This window comes from Henckelia pumila, chromosome 4 (genome assembly GCF_033568475.1).
Source record: "Henckelia pumila isolate YLH828 chromosome 4, ASM3356847v2, whole genome shotgun sequence".
Lineage (NCBI taxonomy): Eukaryota > Viridiplantae > Streptophyta > Magnoliopsida > Lamiales > Gesneriaceae > Henckelia > Henckelia pumila.
This window is the reverse complement of record NC_133123.1, coordinates 206,299,266-206,308,838: the sequence shown is the minus strand read 5'-3', so window position 1 is coordinate 206,308,838 and position 9,573 is coordinate 206,299,266. Positions and strand designations below refer to the sequence as shown.

The window sequence follows — 9,573 nt, the reverse complement described above, 5'->3', positions numbered from 1 at the left end:
ATAATCATGCAATCACATAATTATTGCAATATCAAGCATGCTAGCAAATAATGCACATAATCAGATACAACATGTAATCTCATGCACTATCAAACAATCAGACAGACTCAATCTACCCCGCTCATCAACTTCTATCTAATTCCAGAAACTTATGCTCTGATACCACCTGTTGTGGGGACCCGGGTTGCTAATCTTATCTTAGGGCGCAATTTATTGTAATTAATAATTAAACAAGTACTTAAAAGAATTAAAGAAACAAGAGCTAAAAAAAAAATTTAAAAAGATAGGAGGTCTCGCTCGATCGGTAAAACTTTGCCGATCGAGCGAGCACAAGTGCTCAAGCTCTCTATTTCAGAATTCCATGCCTCGCTCGATCGGTATATTTTTACCGATCGAGCGAGCACATTGCTCGATTCCTCTGTTTTGCCAAAATATGGCCTCGCTCGATCGGTGCATTTCTACCGATCGAGCGAGCACAGGTTTCAGCAACTTCTGCTGTCAAATTCTGCTGTCAAGCCTTGTACAAATTTAATATAAACATGCATATATGCTACAACAACCACTACATGCCATCTTATAAGCTGTTAGAAACTGCTAAACATGATATACATCAACTAGCATGTGTTCAAGCCATAATATACAAAGCTCTTGTATCTTTCTAGCATTGTTCAACAACACAAACGACAAGACTTGCTGCTAAACCCGTGTCCTCACTTGCTACACGTCTAGCTTGAGTTATCCTTGTCTCTTCTGACTAGCTCCTGCCCCACCTATTGTCATGCACACATACAAAACAAAGCAATAGCCGGATAACTCCTGTGAGAATAAAATCCCAGTATAAACAACATAAAGCGCGAGATAATAAACGTGAATGCAATGCAAATGGCAAAGGAATGCTATCAAGCTGATATCAATAAAACTTAGTTCTTTGGGATCCCGAGGAATAAAATAACTATCAAACCACCGACACTCCCATTCGAGGCGGCATCAAGTATTTTAGTCCTCTGACTTTGGTACGATTATAGAGAGTCTTCTGGCTCTGAAAGCGAAGGCTGCAATCCATGCCACTCAACTATAATTCACCAAACGTCAATGCACTCTAGGCTTTTAACCCTCTGTGCTTTTAGGCTGGAATTCAAGATGAATGTAACATAAGCTGTATGCATTAAAAGCTATAAAACACATCTTGAACAACTAAGCATATAAGCAAGCAAAGCAATACAAACAAGTAATCACATAAGAAACATAAAGAAGCAAGTATGTGATTAACATGGGAATACTTGAAATGAAAGCTATTTCAAGCGTTCTATCCCATCTGGATTCGCTGTCATTTATACCTTTCAAATTCGTGTCTGATAATACTTCAAGTCTACAAAGATCATAGGAAAAGCATCTATCAAAATCTGTTCTAAAGTATGTCAAAGTTTCAACTAAACAACTTCAAACCTTTTTGACTTCCCTTCCGATTCGATTCCGGCAATCTCGAGTCGTCAATTTCTTGATTGAAAGCTGAGAAATAATATGTCAAAGAGCTAACAAGATCAGATACAACTCAAACATGCTTCGTTGAATCAATCATATCAAAGTCTTGACATTTCTCGAATCGACGGCGTAACGGCTACAAACCGGCAATCCAAACCATAATCAACTCAATATATCAATCAAGAAAATCCCTTATATCAACTCAAACCAGCCAAGAACATCATATTCAGATCAAGTAGGTTTCGAATTATGCTTGCTAAATTCATATAAAATCCAAACGACAGTCTTTTTCCGAACCGTCTGCGAATATACGATCGATACAGGTGATATACGCATATATGATAAAATCATAAATTTCCATCTTTCACATAAAAATAAAATCTGAGATATGTGAATCAAACTTGTACCAAATCGAAGGTCTCGGAGCTGTGATCGCGGATATATATTTCTTTTGAATTTCTGATAACCGGAACGCAAGTTATCGAAGCTTTTACGGAGCGAAAATCTGAAAATGGAGTTGGGGAAGGGTTTGAACGATTTTCTCTATTCTTCTCTGCCTTTTTGCCGTTTAAAATCTGATGAATAAGATATATATAAGCTATTTTGCAGTTTAGTCCTTGAATTTTCAATTATTTGCAATTCAGTCCCCGAAAAAGCGATTTAATTCAATTTCAATCCTTTTCAATTTAAGAATATTAGAATTTAATTCTAAACTCTAAATATTCCCAAATTAAATATTCTTGGATTAAAATTAAATCATCCCGGGCCTTACACCCGTTAATGTCTCTACGCTCCATTCGTTTCATTTTGGACGTATGAGGGGTGTGTTGATGTGTTAAGTTTGTCTCACTCACACCGGTTGGATAAATAACCTGGGAGCACTTTATATAAACAAGGACAAACCTCCTTCTTAAGCTAGTTTTTGAGGTGAGCTAGGTTCAAGTCAATTTCTAACAAGACCCTCGATTATATGGTTAAAAAACACTCGATATATGGACTGAATTCGAGAGAAAAACATACAAGTTCACGCTTGAATATGAAATCCGCATGAGTTATTTAGATACATCGATCGAAAGATTCAATTGTTGCATACATCGACAGATCAACAATGTTTTGATAATTCAGTGGACACTTGGGTTCAAAAAGTTCGAACTAGACTTCGGAGGTTCCGATCTACCACATATCCGTGCACTTTCTACATTTATTGATATGATTGTACATACAACCTTCAGAAGGTCTTATCTGAGATAGATGTTTCGAACTCATTTTGGTATTAATAACTCTTTTAATCATGTATTAATTATTATTATATTGGAACTCATGTCATTAAAAAGATTAAAAATAATAATTCACCCTTACAGAATTTTTTTTTCAAATTACATGAAATACAAACTCATGACATAATTGAATTGAATTTCCTCGCATATCTCATCTGGACTGGACTTGGGATTGACTTGTCTTTACGTTTTGGCTCTAAAACAATGACCAGATTCAATGCATTTAGCTGTGCGCGATAGATTAACCAAGAATCTCATTCCTTTACCACTAATAATCGAGTCAAATTATCATTATTCATTTGCAAATTCCTCGCAATCCACGCCTCCGTTGCTTTCCCCATTCAAAATGCTCAATACACGCCCTTCCGCCACTCCACAAAGTCTTTGAGCTGTCGTCACCGCAGTTAAAGGCATGGCTTTCGACGGGTTTCGGCCGCTGGACGAGAAGATATTGGTGGAGTACTTGAAGGCCACCCCTTCTCTGGCAGCGAAGCTGGGAAACCAGTTCGATGATTTGGAAATCAAAGAAGTGGGCGATGGAAATCTTAACTTCGTCTACATTGTTATTGCTCCAGCGGGCTCTTTGGTCATCAAGCAGGTAGGAAATGTTTGTTGTGCGTCGAGTTTTTTTTGTTTTTGGTGGGATGATTTCATGATCTTGAAGTGGGTTTTGCTTAGTTTTTTTTTTTTTATTACTCGTAGGATTTGATTTGTGGATGTAATTTTCTATGTTTGCTGGTAGAATTTTTCACATTTCTAGGATCTATTGCCCCAATTTTTTGGTCTTACTGTGGTTTGTGATCATGACAATCACAGAAAAGGTGGAAACTTGGCGAAACAACTATTATTATGTTCAAATATTACAATGTCCGAAATTTATTTATTTATTAGACTCCTCAAGAACTTGGCAGCATGTTGGTATGAGCGTGCTTTTGTAATGATGTTTTGCTCTTCCTTTCATCATATCAATCTAATGTGTTCTGATACTAAAATTAGTGATAAATTGAGGGAAAAGAAAATGATGGTAATTTTTTTACCCGGAAAGAAGTACCTTCTATTTCATTTTTATTTTTATTTTTTTGGGTGCTAGTTTGTTAGTTATCTTATACTAGAAGCACTTCTTGCACTTTGGGTGTCGTCCACTTTTCCTAGTAGAATTCTATCTACTCTCTCTATCTTCAGTGGCCGAGGTGCAAGTGCCTTGGAATCTTGTGTATACTGTCAAATTTTATGTCAGTGGCTTTTTTGCAGTGTTCTAAATGGCGGTTGAGGCGGCCGCCTAGGCGGTGCCTAGGCAGTAGGCAGCCCTCAACCGCCCCGCCTTGGCATTAGGCGGCCTCTTCAGGCAGCCCCAAGCTGTCCGGCGGGCGAGGCGGGCGCTCAGGCGGGTGAGGCGGTCAAGGCAATCAACAAATTTTAAATTTCAGTCAAAGTTCAGAGTCAACTAAATTTAAAAACCTAGTCAAAGTCTACCAATTTTAACACCTTAGTTACTTGAAAACACTACCCACTTTCTTTTGTTTTTCACTTTTGCTTCAAGTCTTCTCACCATCAGCCACTAGGCCCGCTGCCCGCCCGCCCGCCGCCGCCAGCAAGCCTCTTTAGGTTAGGTTTTGTATATTTAACATACTTTTACATAATTTAAACCAAAGTCTAATGATATTATTTGATATTATGGGGTGTTAGTATAATAAAGATGATTAATATATGTGATTACATATAAAAAAATGCTAAAAAAATTCAACTGCCTAGGCGGTACCTAGGTGGTGCCTAGGCGGTAGGCGGTCACGGACCGCCCCGCCACCGCCTCCCGCCATTTACAACACTGCTTTTTGAGAACTTCTATTTTCATCTTTTTTAAACTGGCTAAAAATCTGTACAGGCTCTTCCATATATTCGTTGTATAGGGGAGTCATGGCCTATGACAAAGGAGCGTGCCTATTTTGAAGCATCAACTTTGCAAGAACATGGTCGTTTGTGTCCTGAACATGTTCCTGAAGTGTACCATTTCGACCGGACAATGTGTTTGATTGGCATGCGATACCTAAAGCCACCACATATAATCTTAAGAAAAGGATTGATAGCTGGGATTGAGTACCCATTACTTGCTGAACACATGTCCGAATATATGGCCAAAACGCTGTTTTATACTTCCTTACTTTATCTGACCACCACCGACCATAAAAGTGCAGGTAAGCTATTGAACCACGTGAAACTGATTTTTATTTTATGGTTATGTTTAAGCATGCATCTTAATGCATAATTTGTATTTGGCATTACTCCTTTTGATGACCATCTTGTGTAATCATGGTAGGACTGTCATAAAAATTATCACTACAAGAAAAATAAAAAGTTATGCTACTAACAACTAAGACCAACTTTACAAAATATGTAAGGTTTCATGGTGCGAGAGTTTTGAACATGTGGAGTACTCTTTGTCATTGTTTCAATAGATTTGGAGTTTGTCCTAAGAATTCATTTTTAACCGTTGTTGAATGTTTCAACTGATGCAACCATTTTCTTACCTTTTATTGGCAGTTGCAAAGTATTGTGGAAATGTGGAGTTATGTAGACTCACTGAACAGGTCATTTTTTCTGACCCCTATAAAGTGTCTGAGTACAACCGATGGACAACCCCTTACCTTGATGCTGATGCTGAGGCAGTTCGGGGGGATAACATTTTGAAACTTGAAATCGCTGAGCTAAAATCCAAGTAAAATGCATATTTGGATGCCGGTTCTTCATATTTTATGTAATTCTTCTACCTTTTGCTGTATGATGTGACACAAAATGTTTGCTTTTTGTTTGGCATCTTTCCTGTTCAGATTCTGTGAAAGAACCCAAGCACTTATACATGGTGATCTACATACGGGTTCTGTCATGGTTACTACTGAATCTACTCAAGTTATAGATCCCGAGTTTTCTTTCTATGGGCCTATGGGATTTGATGTAGGAGCTTTTATTGGAAACCTGATTTTGGCTTATTTTGCACAAGATGGACACTCAAATGAGGGAGCTGATCGAAAAGTAGGTTTTGTCCCTATGGTCTTATATACAAATATTTCAGTCGTAATTTAACATATTAATTTTGTTCGGTCTATTATGCCAGTTTTATAGTATTATGTATATACATTGTTTTCTCATTCTTTAATCTACAAATTTATTCTCCTGACCCTTTCTCTGTGTCTTGAGCTCCTGAAAACACAATTTTCATCCTGGGTTTTAGTATTGTTCAACTCTTTTTCCCAGATGAATGTTATTTTTAATAATGATTTTCAATCAAGCATTGGTAGCTACAGATGGCCCATGGTTACAGTACTGATTCATGGAAGATTGGTATCATGCGGGTAATTATTAATATTAAAATCCTGAATACAACTTTAAGATGGCTTTGATTCTTGCTAGTCACACTTTTATGCTGGTGATATTAATATTAAAATCCTGAATACAACTTTAGGATATGGCATTGATTCTTGCTAGTCACACTTTTGATCTAAAATAAGTGTGAGGTTGCTTCTGTTGAAAAATGTAGGTGTTGTTATTTTTTTATTTTTTTTGCCATTTTTTTTACTGCAAAGAACTTCTTGTTGAATGCACAAACACACCCTTCAGAAAACTATGATGTTCATCAGATTATTTCTTGAGCATTACATATTCTCTAGCTTAATGGCTTGTGAACCTGGTCTACATAATTGATAATTTAAATCAGCTGTACAAAGTGTGGATTTTGAAGACAATCTCGGAGACTTGGAACCTCTTCTACACGAAGTTCACCGCTCTTTGGGATAAACACAAGGATGGTCCTGGTGAAGCATATCTCCCAGAAATTTATAGTAATCTAGACCTCCAGATTCTGATAAAGAAAAAATATATGGACAATCTTTTCCATGACACTCTGGGATTCGGTGCTGCCAAGATGATCCGGTTAGTAAAACATTTCTTTTTGTTGAACTGTAGTCTTTCTTTGTTTTTGAGCTTTCAGACTTATTAATCTGTCAGAAAAATACAAATAACCTTTGTGTTAAACGGGACATGTCTTGAAGTTATATTGAAATATTTGAGCAGTCTAATGAGACTGTACAGATAGTTACCATTTCCTCTGTATGCCTGATTTTTCAGAGTCAAATTAACCTGAGAGTTTTCTGGTTGATTTACAGGAGAATTGTTGGCGTAGCTCACGTTGAAGATTTCGAATCGATCATAGAGGCTGGCAAACGAGCAGATTGTGAACGTAAAGCTCTAAATTTCACCAAGACCCTGCTCAAGGACAGGAGACAATTCCAAAATATAGAGGAAGTTGTTTCGGCTATTGAGCTACTTGACGCAAGCTAAGATCTTTCATCCAATAATTGATTAACTTCCCTGGAAGTTTTGGTGTAATTGTTGGTTTTGAGTGTTGAAGCTTGCGAAGAGGATGTAGTTTGATATACATCGAAGATAATTACATGTTCTTACTACATATATTTAGAGGTGAATTTTGATGACTCGATCTGTTTCTTTTTGTATGGTGTTGTGTTTCCTTTTGTATGGTGGTGTTGGGTAGTATTCGACTCGATTCCATTAGTTTACTTCCCTTATTTCGAACCTAACAGCAAACATCAAATTCGTACTTGTCGGTATTATATGGTATTTTGGCAGTGTTCTAAAAAGTTTGCTTAAGCACGTTTAATCTCGCTTAAGCTTTAATACGTTTAAGTTCGATTAAGCGACTGCTTTTTAAAACGGAAAATTTTATTTATTTTTTAAAATGAAAACATTTTATAAATATGTATATTTATAGTTTAGAATTTGAATTAGGGGCAACTTGAGATAAATACCCAATCACAAATTGGTTTTCATGTTCAGTCCCTATGTCATAATATTGTATTATGCACTACCTAATACATCAAAAACTTTCTTTTCACTCCCTAGTTCATATTTTATTTAATATTTTTCTTAATTTTATTATTTTATTAGGCAATGTAATTTGATTCATCTCTTTCATACAAGCCATCTTTTCTTCCCACTTTGTATCCATCCTTTTCTGCCGATTTTCATCTTTCTCTCCTCCCTCAATTTCTCTCCACCCATTTCCATCTATTATCTCCTCCCTCAATTTCTCTCGACAGATTTCCATATTCTCCTCAATGTAGAGAACCTACGCAAAACCCATGGGCAGTAGGAACCCTTTGGCCTGCGACACCTACTGAAAAAGATTTGGAAGGGGCGACGAAGAGGGACAACGAGCTAAAGCAAAGAAAATGAGGGAGTGAGTTTTTTCTGATCTGTTTGTTCTGTTTGTCCCACTTTTTATACAATTTGTGTTAGATTTTTTTTATCTTGCTTTTATTTGTACATTTTGCATTTTTGTGTTCATTATTGTTTTGAATTTGGTTATGTTATCGATTTTGAACTATGGTAAATGGATGGTTGTCATTGTTTATTTTTCAGTAAATTTGGGAAAATTCCCAAAGTAAACTTTTTTTTTTTAACTAGCAGTGGTTGAGTTTACTTAAAAAAACAAATAGTATTGTCGAGGTGAAAGTCATCCCAAAAGGTCTATTTTGTGTTTATATGTTATGGATTGGTTGTGTTTCATGATATATTTTAGTTATAAGGATTTGTTTATAAGGAAAAGTTGAACAATGGAACCAATAACAGCAATGTTTTCTATGCGTATTTACAAGAAACTGCCCAGAAGTTCTAATATTTATCTTCATTAATATTGTAACAATAACACTCTTTTTTCTGTGTGAAGATATTGAAGTCAATATTGAAGGTGGTATGATGTTGCTAGGAAGTTGTTCATACAATAAGCATTTGTTTATCTTCACAATACAAGAGGATGTGAGAATAGTTGGGGCATAATCAACAACAATAAAGTAGAATATTGGAATAGTCGGGTTGAACCCGCAAGACATTTGCCAATTGTATCCATTATTGATACCATACAGTTACAAATTATGAACATGATGAGAGTCATCTCTACTAATGGTTGGAAACCTATGTCCTAAGCCAAAAAATAATTTGTTACAAAACTACACTAAATCTTTGAATTTGAAGGTTGATAGGTCTAGTTCATGGCTTTTTGAGGTTTTTGATGGTGATAAAAGTTGTGCAGTGGATTTGGGAAACTGGAGTTGCTCATGTAGAATCTGGAAAATTAATGGGATCCCTTGTAATCATGCTCGTGCTGCGATTGAATCAAAGGGTTTGTCAATATATGACTTTTGTGACTCTTACAACAAAGTTAAAAATTATCGGAGAGCTTATGCGGTAGTTGTCAATTCAATCCCTACATTCGACATCGATACTGATTTACCACATTCTAATGGCGATATAATTAGACCGCCGGATGTCCGATCGCAGCCAGGACGTAAAAGGACACAAAGATTCCGGTCTCAAGTAAAGAAACGTGTTATCAAGTGTGCATGGTGTCACAACCCGGGGCATAATCATAGAAAATTCAAGGAAGTAATATAGTATGTGGATGGGCTATTTTTGTTGGTCATAATCGCAAAAACTGAAAAGAAGCAATATAGTATGTAGATGGGTTGTTTTTGTCGGTTACAATCACAAAACATGCAAGGAAGACATATAGTTGCTAGATGGGGCTATTTTTGTCGGTACTCATTACGCTATAAATTATATATTTTGGATAACCATATGTCTTGAGATACTTTTTGTAGTTTGCATGTTAGATACAATGAATATATAGCACATTATGGTGTTTATTGTACCACAACACAGCTTTTATTGTACCAAATATTTGGTTACATTATACTACATATTGTATGAAATAGCACTACAAATTCATGTGGATTTTATACCAACT

General features: G+C 36.3%; 2 protein-coding genes across 2 annotated transcripts; both read left to right on the top strand.

The window, feature by feature from the left end:
- The first annotated feature begins 2,946 nt into the window (after positions 1 to 2,946).
- On the top strand, positions 2,947 to 7,245 carry LOC140863711 (methylthioribose kinase). The gene is made up of 6 exons (XM_073267325.1): positions 2,947 to 3,357; positions 4,642 to 4,951; positions 5,298 to 5,472; positions 5,585 to 5,786; positions 6,469 to 6,683; positions 6,917 to 7,245. Exons 1-6 carry the CDS (start codon positions 3,172 to 3,174, stop codon positions 7,089 to 7,091), a joined length of 1,263 nt encoding a protein of 420 aa, XP_073123426.1. The 5' UTR covers positions 2,947 to 3,171; the 3' UTR covers positions 7,092 to 7,245.
- Positions 7,246 to 8,729: 1,484 nt separating this feature from the next.
- LOC140862664 (uncharacterized) lies at positions 8,730 to 9,221 on the top strand. The gene has a single exon (XM_073265695.1). The coding sequence runs from the start codon at positions 8,730 to 8,732 to the stop codon at positions 9,219 to 9,221; it is 492 nt and encodes a 163-aa protein (XP_073121796.1).
- Positions 9,222 to 9,573: the final 352 nt, after the last annotated feature.

Bases quoted from the DNA above. Each gene is read 5' to 3' on its own strand.
- LOC140863711 (XM_073267325.1), top strand. From the start codon at position 3,172: ATGGCTTTCGACGGGTTTCGGCCGCTGGACGAGAAGATATTGGTGGAG. The intron at 4,952-5,297 runs GTAAGCTATTGA...TTTTATTGGCAG, and splicing joins CACCGACCATAAAAGTGCAG to TTGCAAAGTATTGTGGAAAT. The intron at 6,684-6,916 runs GTTAGTAAAACA...GTTGATTTACAG, and splicing joins GGTGCTGCCAAGATGATCCG to GAGAATTGTTGGCGTAGCTC.
- LOC140862664 (XM_073265695.1), top strand. From the start codon at position 8,730: ATGGTTGGAAACCTATGTCCTAAGCCAAAAAATAATTTGTTACAAAAC.